We start from the raw sequence: 14,954 nt of genomic DNA, 5'->3' as shown, positions 1-14,954 counted from the left end.
CCTGAGGACGATGAGGACGAGGAGGAGGCGCTGCCGCACTCCGAGGCCGTAGACGTGTTCCAGGAGGGTCTCGCCATGGTCGTGCAGGACCCGCTGCTCTGCGACCTACCGATCCAGGTGCGCGCGGCCCGGGGGCCGCCAGGGTCGTTCCCCGCCGGGGCGCCCGCAGACGGACGTCTGGAGGCCCTGATGGGGAGCTGGGGGAGGGCGCCTCTGGGCTCAAACGAGGGTCTTAAGCCTGGGGGTGGGGGGGACGAGGCTCTCACCTGACGCGCAGAATGTAAAGGGGCTCAAAACAAAACAGAACAAGAGAAACACTAGCCAGGGTGTATGACCTTTTAATATACTGTTTTCAAAGCTCAAAGGTCATGTAAATAAGTCTGTGATGAAACAGTAAATTTTACGTAAAGACAAGATCGGCGTTGCTGGGTTTTCACTTATATCATCTTTCAGTGTGGCTCAGCAGGGACCTGTTAAATCCTTGTTTTGTTCATATTGGAGGTTTAAGGTTAACTTGTATTATTTTCTAGTTGTATTACAGTGTTTTATCATTACCGTGTTTTTGATGTCTTGTTAAATCTTGCACACTTGCCTCATCTCAACATTGTCCTGGGCCCTGGCCTGAATCCTGGTGCTTGGGGGCGCTCAGACTGGACTCACACTGACACGGTCTTCGTGCCTCCGCGCCCCAGAACCCGGCTGTGATCTCCATCCTCCTGGGTCTATACTCCTCTTTCTCCCGAGCTTCTGTCGCTTTGCCCACTAAATACAAATATGTGGGTGGAACTGGGAAACCCCAACATAGAAACAACGAATTTTCAGTTTCTTGTCCTCCATAAAATGTGGTACTGCTTTTTGGACACTCTCAGTTTGTTTTCTTTTGTTGTTGTTTGGGATAGTAAAGAGAGGCAGGGCTCCCACTTCCACCCTTGGTCTTTTTGTAGGTTACTTTAGAAGAGGTCAATTCGCAAATAGCATTAGAATATGGCCAAGCGATGACAGTCCGAGTGTGCAAGATGGATGGAGAAATAATGCGTAAGTGCTCCCTTCTCCCTTCAGACCATGCAGTCTGAGTTTTCGCACAGACAGGATGCCAACAGTGGGAAACTCAAGGGCCATGTCCAAGGATATTGGGGCAACCTTAGGCCCACCCTACCCAGACGTGAATCTCCATCCAAAACCGTCTGGACAGAGCTTCTGGGTTCCTTTCCCGCCGTCTGAGGCTGTAGCTCACCGCTGTGGCTGTTCTCCATTTGCGTTGCAGCTGTGGTGGTGGTACAGAATGCCACAGTCCTGGACCTGAAGAAGGCCATTCAGAGATACGTGCAGCTCAGGCAGGAGCGCGAGGGGGGCATTCAGCACATCAGCTGGTAAGTGGAGTCGCAGGAAGGGCTGGGGCCGCACGAGCACCTGGTGCCTGTGTGCTGCAAAGTGCCAGCGACTTCTGAGCCTCCTGCCCTGAGCGCTGAGACGTGGCGGCTGCCTCCTTGCCTGGGAGTCTTGCCTCAGCTGCTCTTGCACGCCCTTCACCTCACCTAGACAGCATTTCCAGCATCCAGAAGTGGCCTCCCTGGTCACACCTGCTGCAGCTGTCGGTGGCCCCACCCCATATCTACTAGGTCAGATACCGCTGTCTGTGTCTTGCTGTTGCTGCCTGTTTTGTGATAAGGTGTGTTTGGCTCCCAGCCACCCCCACGCAGCCCTTCGAGAGCAGTGTTTCCTTAGAGCTGCCTCACGCCTAGTGCAAACACGGTATGGGAAAAGCCAAGGCCGTGCCCTGGGCCCCCAGGCCTGAGCGCCTTGAGCTCATCTCACACACAGCCCCCGCATCCCAGCTGCCTGCTCACCATGCATGTGGTTTATGTGAGTCCCCATCCGAATCTTGCAGGTCCTACGTGTGGAGGACATACTACCTGATCTCTGCAGGAGAGAAGCTCACAGAGGACAGGAAGAAGCTTCGAGAGTAAGTTTAGACCCCATCTTGAGCTGCATCGGGTGTGTTGCCCTCTTGTTCCCCAAGCGCTGCCAGAGGGCTGGGGCCCCTTCCCAGGATAGGAGGAGTCTTAAATCAGTTACTGGGGAATAAGCAAGACCAGGACACTCCCTGGCGGGACCGACTCCTTCCTGCAAGAAGCTTCCTGGGGGCCCTTCCTACCGGAATGGGAGGCACAGGCGCAGCATGAGCCCTGCTCACTAGTGGCAGCGTGGCGCTTCCCACGGCCACAGGAGGGCAGTGAGCGCGTGTGTGCGGGAGGAAGGCTGCTGGCTGGCACTCCCTCACCTTCCTGGACATGGTGCTCTCCCCATTCATCCTTTCTTGGTCCCTTACAAGCCTCAGGTGAGGAGTCACAGACCTTCTGCAGATCACACACTGCAGCTCTCCTTCTTTCTCAGTTACGGCATCCGGAATCGGGATGAGGTGTCCTTCATCAAAAAGCTGAGGCAAAAATGAATCTCCAGACAAGGACAGCTGTGCCAGTGGCCACGCTCCCTGCCCGCCCCCCNGGGGGCCCTTCCTACCGGAATGGGAGGCACAGGCGCAGCATGAGCCCTGCTCACTAGTGGCAGCGTGGCGCTTCCCACGGCCACAGGAGGGCAGTGAGCGCGTGTGTGCGGGAGGAAGGCTGCTGGCTGGCACTCCCTCACCTTCCTGGACATGGTGCTCTCCCCATTCATCCTTTCTTGGTCCCTTACAAGCCTCAGGTGAGGAGTCACAGACCTTCTGCAGATCACACACTGCAGCTCTCCTTCTTTCTCAGTTACGGCATCCGGAATCGGGATGAGGTGTCCTTCATCAAAAAGCTGAGGCAAAAATGAATCTCCAGACAAGGACAGCTGTGCCAGTGGCCACGCTCCCTGCCCGCGCCCCCCCCCTGCCAAAGGAGGAAGCCTTAGACAACTGTTCCCTTTTCACAGAGGAGGGTTGAGGTTGCCTGCACCCTTCCGGAACGCAACTAAGCCCTAGGCCAAAACACCCTAATCATGGGGCAGATGGGCCTGGCCCTGTGTATGGGATTCATCTGCTTGCTTCTTACTTTGAAAACTAAAAAAGCCACAGTACTTGGGGCAGGAGGGACTGGTGCTGCCCAGTCATGGAGGAGAAGCAAGGGCCCAGAACCGTGCAGGTGAGCGCTAAGGTCAAAGATGTTTCACCTGAGCCCTGTGGCCACTCCCCTGGCTGTATGACCCTTTGGCTGTGATCTCTACAGCAAGGGGAAATAAAGGCAGAATGGCTGGCTTTCTGTTTGTGCTTTTGGGGAAACAAGGGCCTGGCATCAAGAGTATATGGATGGGCCCCCAGCCTCAGCTCACAGGGTTCACCTCTAGCAGCGCCTTCACCCTTTGGCTTCTGGAAAGGGAGGTAGCCTGGGGCTGAACTTTGAGCTGCCGGCCAGGTATGGGGTGCTGGGGTCAGCGNGCCCAGAACCGTGCAGGTGAGCGCTAAGGTCAAAGATGTTTCACCTGAGCCCTGTGGCCACTCCCCTGGCTGTATGACCCTTTGGCTGTGATCTCTACAGCAAGGGGAAATAAAGGCAGAATGGCTGGCTTTCTGTTTGTGCTTTTGGGGAAACAAGGGCCTGGCATCAAGAGTATATGGATGGGCCCCCAGCCTCAGCTCACAGGGTTCACCTCTAGCAGCGCCTTCACCCTTTGGCTTCTGGAAAGGGAGGTAGCCTGGGGCTGAACTTTGAGCTGCCGGCCAGGTGCTGGGGTCAGCAGTGCTTCTCAGTGGGGGGTGGAGGGTGACCCGACAGCTACAGGTTCTTCTTTCGTTGTCAGCTGCCAGTTACTGTACGGAAGGGGGACAACGGGCACCCATCCATCTGGTCGGGAGGTGTGTCTGACACTTAGCTCCCTGTCCTGGGGAAGGGGAAGCGAGGTGGTCAGCAGCCCGAAGGATCTCCCTCCACAGCCCCCAGCCAGAAGCCAGAAAGACAAGGCCGCTCCGGTAAGTTAGTGGCAGCTAAAACGCTCCCAGTCCATTTATTGGCCACATGAGGTGGTCGTCAAGAGACTAGTTAGAAGGTAATCATGGGAACTAGTGTAATAAATGCCCTGAAATACAAGAGGTTCACCACTGGCGAGCCAGGCACGAGAGGTCAGCGTTCAGGAAGCAGGCAGGACGGCACGCGGGACTTGAAAGTCCAGGCCTGCGCCCGTGAGCCTTGGGGCAGGCCCTGTGCCCGGCCCACTCAGTGGAGCTGCGCATCCAGCTCGTACTTCTCACAGAACTTGTCGGTGAAGGGGATGCAGGTGAGGAACTCACACCACTCGCAGCGCACGGGGTAGAAGTAGAAGAGGACCACCAGGCCGGCCAGGAGGCCCAGGAAGACCACCTGAAAGACGATGATCTGGCAGCGCTTGCGGTACAGGTCAAACTTGCCGAAGCTGATGTAGGGCAGGAAGGCAAAGGAGAGGAAGAGGCCGCTGATGAAGCCTGAGATGTGAGCAAAGTTGTCGATCCAGGGCAGCAGCCCGAAGGTGAAGAGGAAGAGAACCACGGCCGAGAGCTTGAAGAAGGCCCGCCAGGGCCTGGCCAGGACCTGCCAGCTCTGGAAGAGCTCCACGAACAGGCAGGCCAGGATGCCAAACTGGGAGCCGGCTGGGCCCACCTGGAGGCAGTGTGGGTGGCAGTGAGCTGGTGGGGCTGAACACACCCGCCGCAACCCAGAGCCCCGTGTCCCCAGCCTGCCTCCCGTGGCCCAGAGCATATTGAGATTAAGGAGCCAAAGGGAGATGCTCCCAGTCTGGACCCGGTGTGTGACGGGCAGCAGGTGCACACGGGAGGGTGCCCACCCCAGATGACAGCCTTACCTCTGCCCGGTACGGCAGGAAAATGGCACTGGCCAGGTTACCAGTGACACCGCTCAGCAGGTAGATGATGGCTATTCGGTGCCAGCCTGCCAGCTTCTCTAGGTCCCGCAGGACAGTCATCTGGAAGCAGACTGACACCAGGCAGTGCAGGATCCTGGGCGGGGGGAGGGGGTGCTCAGCCAGGAAACCACCCTTTCGCCATCTCTGGCCACCCCTGGGGTCCCTGGGACCAGCCACCCCGCCCACCCCTTCTCAGCCCAAGTGGTATCACTTGCCCAGCGTGCAAGAAGAGGGACAGCCACAGGCGGTAGAACTGGTCAGGCACCTCAGGGTTGAGAAAGGGCAGGAGCCCGCACACGTCATCCATGCAGTGCACCTGTGCAGAGTGGCCCATCAGCACCCCCTGTGGCTGGGGGGAGAGGGGAGGGACGCTCACCCTGGAGGCCTACCTGGGAGCACAGTGTGGCCTCCTCGTGGAAGTAGCCCCTCATGAAGTCACAGTACTCCCGGGAGGTAATCTCACACCTGAAAGGTCAGGCCAGGATTGGAAGGGCTTGTAGAGGGACCCATGGGCAGAGGCACCCGACTATGCCACCCGGGTGCAGCCTTCAGCCCTATGTGCCCACTGCCGTTGGCTCTGGCCAAGTCCAGGCAGACCCCTTCTCACCCCAGGTACCTTGGGATCTTGGGTTATTTTGGAACTTGGTGAGAGAAGGGCACAGCCTCCGGGAGTCTGACCCGGGGCTGGCTACACGCACCAGCACAGGCTCACCTACCTGCCCTTCGTGCCGATGCAGCAGGGCCGGCCTGTGATGACACAGTCCATGTGCGGGTGGTTGGTGTGGTTTCCGGCACTGTTTTTGGTGCAGATCTGGGTCCCAAGGTCGGGGGGAGGGGGGGGGTGAGTTGGGTGGAGGCCTCCCCCAACCCTGGGGCCCACAACCATGCTTGGAGATTGGGACCAAGATGGACAGGCCCCTAAGGAAAACAGCCTCCCTGGATGTCAAGCAGGCTACCACACCCCGAGACTCAGACGAGCCATCTGTCAGGTTGGAGTAGTCGTATCACCAATGGGGGAGCGTGCACTCCTCCCCCACCAAACAGGGTGACCCACAAACAACCCCTCCACCCTGGCTCACCGGCCACTTGGTGATGTCATCTGGCCACTCGTGGGGGTCCTCGGAGGAGGGCTCATCACACACCCTGCATGAGCCCAGGATGTAGTCAGACGCTGCTTTTTGCCCTTGGGATCCACGCCCTCCCGTCTGACTTGACACATGGTGCAGCTGTACCCTCTCCCCCCACGCCCCGCGGAGCCATAGGCAAAGGAGGGAAGGGAGGGGCTGGCAGTACTGACCTGGGGTCCTGATGGCAGACAGAGCCAAACTGCCTCTTGTGGCCGGCAAGGTCTGGGGCACTGGGGTGGAAGGGCCACTTCACCCACACTGCCAGCGTGGACTATGGGAGGACACGGGGTCAGCCCGTGGTCAGAGCCCACCCTCAGCCAATATAATCTCCAGGAGGCAGGAATCAAAAGCAAAGTCAGTGAGGCCCTCACACTGACCCACAACCCAATTTCAATGAAATTACACTCCACTAACATGCAGGTATGTTGGGAGCTCAACAGCATAATCCTGTTAGCTTATCAATAGAAACAACCAGTGTCCACATCGGAGCTGGTGTAACCTATAGCACCTCCACATAAGATGACGTCATAAAGGGGACGCCTGGGTGGCTCAGTCGGTTAAGCATCTAATTTCAGCTCCGGTCATGCATAATCTTGAGGTCCGTGAGTTTGAGCCCCACATCAGGCGCTGTGCTAACAGCTCAGCCTGGAGCCTGCTTCAGATTCTGTGTCTCCCTCCCTCTGTGCCCCTCCCCCAACATGGTCTGTCTGTCTCTCTCAAAAACAAACATTAAAAAAAATGTTTCTTAGGGGCACCTGGGTGGCTCAGTCGGTTAAGCCTCCGACTTCGGCTCAGGTCATGATCTCACGGTTTGTGGGTTCGAGCCCCACGTCGGGCTCTGTGCTGACAGCTCAAAGCCTGGAGCTGCTTCAGATTCTGTATCTCCCTCTCTCCCTGACCCTCCCCTGCTCACGCTGTCTCTCTGTCTCTCTCTCAGAAATAAATAAGACATTTAAAAAATTTTAAAAAGTTTCTTAAAAAAAGTTGATGTAGCAAAAACTTGGATGAATCTTGTTGTTTGGTTTTTTCTTAAATTGTTTAGTGGAAAAGAATAAGGCAACACCACGTGTGTAAACTTAAGACACATGCACAAAAACAGGTCCAACCACCCAAATCAAAGACTCCCTACACCTGTCTTCTGACAGGAGGAGCAGGAAATGGAGGAAGCAAGGGATAAAAGGAATAAATGTGAGCGGAGGGCCCTTGCACGGAGCCATAATATGCCCGGAAGTAGGGTAGGGATGACTCGACCGGCTCCATCTGAAGTTCCAAAGTGACCACAAACACGTGGTGGGGGGGCACAAACCGAGCACTCCTCCTCGGACGTCTGCACGCAGCCCGAGCGGTCATTGCGCACGCAGCAGGCCGAGTGCTTCTCACGCTCGCGGGCTGCGCGGATGAAGCTGTGCACCTGCGGGTCCTGGCGCATGCAGGGCGAGAACTTGGCACCCAGGTGAATGAGAGCCTCCTGCGGACGAGCGGATGTGCAGCTGCAGAATCCGGCCCCCTGCCAGCCCAGGGCTCCCACCCTCCGGCACCCACAAGGCCCTGCCCTCACCGAGCTGGGCCCGATCCAGAAGTTCTCCTGCTGCACATACTTGACATTCTCATAGACCCCGCGGTTGCGCAGTACCTGGAAGGTTGGGGAGAGAGATCAGACACAACCCACTCCAGCCACCGCCTCCCAGAGTGAGGCAGGAGGGAGTCCAGAGCCCAGACTCCAAGGGGCTGGGCTGGGCAGGGCGCCTGGGCTCACCGAGTCCACGGTCTCGTGCTGAGAGAAGCCCACAGGCGCGATGCCGTAGATGCACACGGCTAGAATGGTGACGAGTGAGTGCACGAAGGTGAGCCAGTAGGTGAAGAACGGCCTGCAGGGCAGAGCGTCAGCGGAGGCAGCATCCCCAACCCGAGAACCCGCCCCCAACCTGGAGCCTTGCCTGCGGGAAGCTGCATCCCACCCACACTCCCACCCCATGCCTACCTGTGGTCATCCATGTCCTCAATCTGGCGCTTGACATAACTGTCGATTCGCTTGCGGTACGTGCGGTTGGTCAGCCGGCCTACCATGCCCAGCCCGTACGGCCGCTTCTCCCTGGCAAAGAACTTGCGCACGGGCATCGCGATGCGCTGGCCCCGCCGCTGCCCTGCCGTGCTCACCACCTCCTGCCGCAGCCGTACCTTGGGCTGTGGGGCCACGGCGCCGCCCTCCTTCTGCTTCCTCCAGCCTCGTTCTAGGGGCCTGGGGGAAGGGGCGAGGTCACCTCCCGCCCTAGACTCCCAACCCGCTCCAATCCCTCCCAGCAGGACCAGGATGACCTTTGCTCTGTGTCTGGCTCCCGTCTACCAGTGAAGGCTCCGTGCAGCCCTTCGGTATCAGCCTCCTCCTTACCAGTAAAAGAGCAATCCCGGGCCCCCCTGGGGACGGCAGAGGTGGAACCTGCCCTCTGTGAGGTCCCTGGATGATCTACAAGTATGAATCGCATCCTCCATCTCCCTGCTAGATTCTGTCCAGCCTGTGGACTCTGGGATCACGTTCCTGTCCCACAGGTGGGCAGCCAGACTTGGATGGTGCCCAGCCCTGGGCCCCACAGCCACAGTGACCGGACTGGGCCCACAGTCCCGGAGATGACTGCTTGTCGCGGCCCTCCAGGCCCAGACGCTCCCGACCTCACCCCTCCTAACTGGCCGGCAGCACTCACAACATCAAGTGGCTCCGCTCAAGCTCACTGCGGTCCAGGGCCCCACCCGTTAGGTCCGCCTGCTCTGCAGCTTTCTCCCAGTCCTTGAGTGCTGCCTCCGAAGGGGACTCGAACACCTCGTCTGGGTACGTGGACAGCTCTTCGTGGAGGACTCCTTCCTGAGCAAATACACACGGTGGTCAGGGTGGGACACGTAGGCGGAGGGGCCTCGGGCGATGCCCCCATGCTCTTACCCGGGCAAAGAATGATGTGTCCAGCTCGTCGGGGAAGTCAGCTGTGTCCTCTTCCAGGAAGCTGGCAGGAGTGAAGCTTCGGCGCTGCACCCGGCGCAGTGTGCCATCCCTAACAGAGCGGCCCTACCAGCGAGGAGGTGAGCACGCGGCGTGGTGGCCGGCCTAGTTCCCGCCGCACCCCAGCCCCTGCACCCACCTTCACCAGGGCTGCTGCTGCCCGGAAGCTCATCTTGGCCACCGATTCACGCTTGCGTCGCCGCGGGAGCCGGTTGAAGCCCGAGCGGGAGCTGGAGAAGGAGCAGAGGGAAGCGGCGCCAGGCGTGACAGGTGTGTGGGGGGCACTCAGGCCGTCGGCCGTGTCATCTGCCACTCGGAAGGCCCGGCCCCGGGCCAGGGGATCTATGATCTGGCAGAGGGACGGAGATGTAAGAGTCAGGGACTGGGTCACTGCTCCGGGGGGCTCCTTTTCCACCCTATACCCCAGTGCGGAGAACACAGCTACCGGTCTTCGCACTCCCCAGTGCGTCCCTGGATGGCTGGGTGGGTGCCCAGAGAGGTCCCCATCCTCAGCTGTTCATCTTGCGATACTCCAGAGACTGGCCGATGGTACAACCCCAGGACGTTGTCCCTTACCCCCGACCCCCCTTCCCAGAGTACCTCGGGGGGCCTTTCTGGGACCATCTGACAACCGTCCCACACCATGAGCTCTGCTCAGGCTGGCTGTGTCCCCAGTCCCAGCCCAGGGAGCAGAGTGCGAAGCCTGTAGAAGGCAGAAGGTGGGCATACCCTCTGCATGCCCAGCTGGCACGGCCCCACATACAGCGGCGGGGGCGTCTCAGTGCTGGCCAGAGACACGTTGTCCTGACTAGGCAGGTCTAGCTCCCGGATGGCCTGCGGCTTCAGCCTCCCATAGCGCTGGCTGCAGTGGCGGATGCTCTTCCGCTGCCATTTCTGGGTGCTGTCGCTGTCCTTGCTCACTCCGAACCAGTCCGCTGTGCCCCTGTCACGGGAAGGTCTCAGCAGGGTAAAGCCGGATCTTCCGCCACCCTCAGCAGGGGCCTCAGAGGCCCTCCTCTCATGCAGCACGCCCCCACCCAAGCCTCCAGCCGCTCTAGGGTCTGGGGTCCAGGTGGGCTGGGTCTAATCGAGGGGATGAGCGGGTTCCAACCCTGGCCACCAACCCCTAAACAATGAGCCAACTCCAAATTCCCACTACAGATGGCAGGCCTTGCCCAAGTGAGTATTTTACACAGATCCTCAACCCACCATGGGGAGGGGGGCTGGTTCATGGGAGACGATGAGTCCACAGATGGCACTCAGAGCTCAGCCCTCAGCCCTCAGCCAGAGAGCTTGGCCCCGGGCAGCAGCCGGACCTTGGACACCACAGAATTCAGGCAATACACACTGCAAGCCCAGGAGAGATGCCCACAGTTCTCGGACATGCAAGGAAAACGCTACCGGCACCTGCTGTTAGGACCCCCAGGGGACAGCAACTGCACCGGCAACAGCCATGCACACGCCAGCTAACGTCAACACACTCATGCCCTGCGCCAGGTACCTGAGCAGGGACCGAGAGAGAGACCGGCGCTGCGGGAGGGCCCTGCGGGCACCGGGGGGCCCCAAGAGGGGCAGAGTGTGGACACGCCCAAAGCGTACCTGCCGGCTGTTCAGGGGCCAGAGCATCGGGAGAGGGGAGACAGAGAAGGAGAGAGTGAGTGCTGGAGGGGAGCAGAGAAGGTAGGAGGTGAGAGCAGTTGGTCCCCAGAGCGGGAGGAGGACAAGGTGACACGAGGAACAGCACTGAGGAGAAGGCCAAGACAGGAAGGCCCCTTGCTCCGCTCCCAGGCCTAGTATCCNTGATGGACGTCTGGCGCTGCAGCACCGGCCGCCGGGCCTCATGATGGGGCGAGGGGACCCGGGCTGCCTCAGCCGGCATGCTCACGCTCCGCAAGAAAGCCTGGCGTCTCAGGGGCTGGACGAGGGGGTCACGGTGAGGAGGCTGGAGGGGGCACGCCCACAGCCCCCACTGGCCAGCACCTACCTGTACGAAGCTCGGCTCCTCTGCCACGGGGGGCGCCACCACTGGTATGTCCAGCTTCAGCCAGGGCGGCTTCTTGCGCTGCAGGCTGCTCGTGCTGTCCCTGCGGGCCTCGCTCATGGTTGCAGGGGGGGACAAGGCAGGCCTGGGGGGCGGGGCGGGCGACACTCGGTAACAGTGCTGACAGGACTCTAAGGGTTCACCAGGCCCAGGGGTGTTCCCGGGCCTTGAGGCTGAAGACCTACTGACCTACTGTGTGCTCAGCACTAATCTGCTGAGTGCCTGCTTCATTCGTCCCTAGAGACGTTGCAGGCACTGAACTGAGTCCTCAGGCAATATAAATTCATTTGTGCCAAAAGACACAAATTCAGATATTTGAGCATCTACTATGAGTCTCTCTTAGGTGCCTGAGGACACATTGGTGGGGAAAGGAAACAAACAGGGACAAAACATCGGACTTCCTGGAGCTTACAGTCCAGGCAAACAATAAAGCTATATGTAGATACAATGCGTTAAAACACGAGACGTATGATAGGAAAGACAGCACATTCCAGTGGCCGGGGCACCTATGCCTCCCTGTGAGGTGACATCTAGCAAAGGCATGAAGGTTGTGATGAGGTGAACGTGGCCAGTGGTTGGGAAGCCAGGTTGCTCCTCACACGGGGAACAGCCGGGCTGAGGGTCCTGCCCCAGTCGGTATGCAGTGCACATCTCACGTGTATCTGACCCATACCTCACGTCCTTCCCATCTGCTCCAAAGACAAAGGGCCCACTGCATCCACAATAGGGGTGTGTGATCCCGCCATCTCAAAGAGGTACAGCCGCGTGGCTTGCAGGCGGCCACACGGAAGCTCCCACCTGCAGGGGACCTACTGAAAACCACCAACATGCGGATGCTGCTGTGATCACCAGGGGGCGCCACGCGCCCAAGAAAACAGATGCACAGCCGTGCCGGGCACCTCCCTCAGCATCTGAGACCCTGGCACAGCGCAAGGGCCCAAGCAGAGCAGAGAGGACCCAGAGCAGAGGCCAGGTTTGATTTGTCACCCGCCGCCTGGCCGGGTGACAGTGAGGCAACGACCATGTGCCATGGCCTCTTGGGCACTCTATTCCCCCCTTACAAAAGGTCACCTTCAGGGCAGATCTGGTTGTCCCTCCCCACAGGACGACAAGGTGTCTGGAGGCAGGAAATCCAAGGTTGGAACGGTTGCCCAAGCACACTGGGCGGCGTGGATGGCAGGCGAGTGGCTAAGCAATACTCAGAGGGGCAGAGACTCCAAAATCCCTTGGGGACGTCAAAGGGCTTCGGACCCAAACAGACTCTGGAATTTGGGTTTGGGAAGCCACCCATGAACGCCTCTCAAAATAGCCTCCCTTGCAGTCCCCTGAAGGAGACAGAGAGAAAGCCCCGCCCATGCTTTACAAACAGGAAGACTGAGGCAAAGGGAACGGGACTTGCCTTGCCCGAGGTCACATATTCAGTCCCGAGGTCACATATTCAGAGAGCGTAACTACAGGCAGCCCCAGGACGGTACCCACAGCTCCCACTGGACTCCCACCGAGCAGGGAAGGCAGGAACTCTGTTCAGAGTAACTCCCAGCTGTATGCTGACCTGGGAAAGCCGAAGGGTGTTGTTCACATCCCTACCCAGACCAGGAAGGGCATGGGTCGCTGAGCACTGCCCCTCCTGCCCCTCCACAAAACAGGGGTAACCCTGGTACTGCTCACAGACCCTTCTGGCCCTGGATCAACCCCTGGGAATCCGCAGGCGTCTCGAGGAGCCTCCCTATGCACACTGCCAGCGCCTCCGGGTGCTATCAGCTGGTTCTCCGCTTAGGAGCAGAAGGAACCTCGACGAGCTGGCGGGCTTACCCCACCACACACATCCGTGACCCTCCCAGCTCCCACTGGCCCTGTGGCCTCTCCTCACACCCAGCGGGCTCCCATCTCAGGACTCTCGTCACGCCCCACCCTTGCACACGCATTCTGCCCAAACCCCCTCATGTTCAAGGACCCACAGCCTTAGACAGGCTAGGCCCACCCCCGAAAGGTGCTCCCAGCCCTGGATTCCCCTGGCACGGCTTGGGAGTTCACCCATGTGTATGCTGCCGTTACCACTGCGTCCACAGTGCCAAGACAGGCCTGCTCCAGAGCCACGGCTCAGTAAACACTGGTCCCTCTGAGCATGGACTGGCAGGGACCCATCCTTGTGATCTGGAAGGCTGAGGGGCTCCTGAAAAAGACCCTTCAATTGCGTTCTGGGAGGAGGAGCTGACCACAAGACCGGGTCAGGGCAGGGATAGCACAGGCAAAGAAGTGGGAAAAGGGTCGTAAGGTACACGGGCAATCTGACATTCCCCAGCCCCTGCTGGCCTGGCCACCCAGCCCCAGGAACACAGCAGCCGTTAAGCTCACGAGGGAGGTACCAGATCCCTGACTGTATGCCCAGCTCTCCCAGTGTCCCTCACCTCCGCACAAATCCCTCCTGTGTTTTCGGCAGAACCTGGAGGGTGCTCTGTAACCCACAGGGTTCCAGGACCCCAGCCTGCCCCCAGGGCTGTGGGTTCCTGGCCTGCCCCACCCCTCTGTGCATAGTTCCCCATCTGGGCCTCAAGTGGGTGGGATTCACAAGGCGGGGGTGCTCCACAGTGGGCCCCCGGGGTGTGCAGGAGGGGCAGGCCCAGAGGACAAAGAGTCTGGGCTGGGGAGGGGCACAGTGCCCACTCAAAGGACACAGTGGCTCTGTGTCCAGGCCTCCCCCAGGCACACAGTGGGCTCTTGTTCCCAGACAGTCCCTCGGGGGGGAATCCCAACAGCATCTCTGCTCTGCCGACCCCTTCAGTGCAGGAAGAAACCGCAGCCCAGGGAGGGCCTGATTGCTCGGGGTCACACATCATCTGAGTCACTCTGGCGACAATCAAGACTGCTCACCCCTGGCCCAGCCCCATCAGGACACCCCCAAATGGGCATCTAGAAGTGGAGTAGAAAGTGCTGACAACAGCTTATCAAATGCTAAGTATGGGGACCCAGCCCAGCAAGGGGACACGAATCAGCAGGCCACATCAGGTGCTAAGGCCAAGCACTCTGGGCAGCACAGGACACCTGCAGGGCCCGTGATGAGGGCCCGAGATGGCGCTGAGGCACGAGAGCCCCGCAGGGTCCAGGGCCACCGGGGCTGCTGCTTTAGGTACTTATTTAGTTATTTATTTAAGAGACAGTAGGAGAGAGACTTTTTTTTTTGAAGTTACCTCTAGGGCTGCTGTACGTGGAGGGGGAGGGGTGAGAGTAGGTGCAGCCTCCCGGCAGAGGGCTGGGCAGGGAGCCGGGGCCAGGTCCTCCTGAAGCAGGTTTCTGCTCTGGGGGTGAGTGGGGACCCTTCAGGCTGGCACGGTGCACAGGTACAAGAGGGGCCAGGGAGCCCATGGAGGGAGGCCTGCGGGGAGAGCCTGGCCTGAGACGCTGGACAGACCCCTCTCACCTTCACCGCCTGCAACCCTCTGCAAGTGTCAATTTTTTCATCTGAAAGTCAGGGGCCGTAGCAGTGCCGGGCACACAGGTGCTTGGGATGCTAAACAAAACACCCAGGCTGAAAAAGACCCTGCAAATGCATCTGGGAGGAGGAGCTGCCTGCCCGCTCTGGGGAGCTCCGAGGGCAGCCAGAGCAGGAGCGGGGGAGGGGAGCAGGAGGGCCCCAGAGCATGTGCCACCAGAACAGAAGCCGTGGCGGGGTGGGGAGGGCACCCGGGGATAAGACCCTTCAGAGGTGCCTGGTTTGGTAAGGTGTAACCACGAGGCAGGAGGAGACTGGGGGGCAGTTCTGGCCTGCCCTGGCCTGGACAGTGGCCGCAGCCACTGTGAGGCTGGATCCTCAGGGGTGAGCGACCGCCACCAATCCGCTCAGGCCCGCTCTGCCAGGTGGCAGGACGACGCCAGCAGGGACGGCTGGAGGCCAAGGGGATGGCCCAGATGGCCCAGCCCCGGG

The 14,954-nt window shown here is 59.6% G+C and overlaps 2 protein-coding genes across 3 annotated transcripts; one reads left to right on the top strand and one right to left on the bottom strand.

Moving 5' to 3' along the window:
• The first annotated feature begins 6 nt into the window (after window positions 1-6).
• SNRNP25 (small nuclear ribonucleoprotein U11/U12 subunit 25) lies at window positions 7-2,498 on the top strand. Its single transcript, XM_077762478.1, has 5 exons — window positions 7-117; window positions 945-1,035; window positions 1,265-1,370; window positions 1,889-1,963; window positions 2,395-2,498. Exons 1-5 carry the CDS (start codon window positions 76-78, stop codon window positions 2,450-2,452), a joined length of 372 nt encoding a protein of 123 aa, XP_077618604.1. The 5' UTR covers window positions 7-75; the 3' UTR covers window positions 2,453-2,498.
• Window positions 2,499-3,950: 1,452 nt separating this feature from the next.
• On the bottom strand, window positions 3,951-14,167 carry RHBDF1 (rhomboid 5 homolog 1). 2 transcript variants are annotated; one of them, XM_077762733.1, is made up of 18 exons: window positions 12,432-14,167; window positions 10,976-11,117; window positions 10,782-10,906; window positions 9,721-9,934; window positions 9,131-9,340; window positions 8,935-9,057; window positions 8,702-8,859; window positions 7,984-8,241; window positions 7,759-7,870; window positions 7,561-7,635; window positions 7,309-7,470; window positions 6,173-6,273; window positions 5,955-6,018; window positions 5,592-5,686; window positions 5,265-5,340; window positions 5,091-5,191; window positions 4,816-4,969; window positions 3,951-4,613 (listed from the first exon to the last, which is right to left on the bottom strand). In XM_077762733.1, exons 2-18 carry the CDS (start codon window positions 11,090-11,092, stop codon window positions 4,194-4,196), a joined length of 2,565 nt encoding a protein of 854 aa, XP_077618859.1. In that variant the 5' UTR covers window positions 11,093-11,117; window positions 12,432-14,167; the 3' UTR covers window positions 3,951-4,193. The 2 variants fall into 2 exon arrangements, with proteins under 2 accessions (XP_077618859.1, XP_077618858.1); XM_077762732.1 differs by lacking the exons at window positions 10,782-10,906; window positions 10,976-11,117; window positions 12,432-14,167 and adding an exon at window positions 10,201-10,572.
• Between the last annotated feature and the right edge of the window lie 787 nt (window positions 14,168-14,954).

This window comes from Crocuta crocuta, unplaced genomic scaffold (assembly GCF_008692635.1).
Source record: "Crocuta crocuta isolate KB4526 unplaced genomic scaffold, BGI_CrCroc_1.0 scaffold234, whole genome shotgun sequence".
Taxonomy (NCBI): domain Eukaryota; kingdom Metazoa; phylum Chordata; class Mammalia; order Carnivora; family Hyaenidae; genus Crocuta; species Crocuta crocuta.
Note: the sequence above shows the minus strand (reverse complement) of the source record. Positions and strands in the feature narration are given on the sequence as shown.

Bases quoted from the DNA above. Each gene is read 5' to 3' on its own strand.
- SNRNP25 (XM_077762478.1), top strand. From the start codon at position 76: ATGGTCGTGCAGGACCCGCTGCTCTGCGACCTACCGATCCAG. The intron at 118-944 runs GTGCGCGCGGCC...GTCTTTTTGTAG, and splicing joins TCTGCGACCTACCGATCCAG to GTTACTTTAGAAGAGGTCAA. The intron at 1,964-2,394 runs GTAAGTTTAGAC...CTTCTTTCTCAG, and splicing joins GACAGGAAGAAGCTTCGAGA to TTACGGCATCCGGAATCGGG.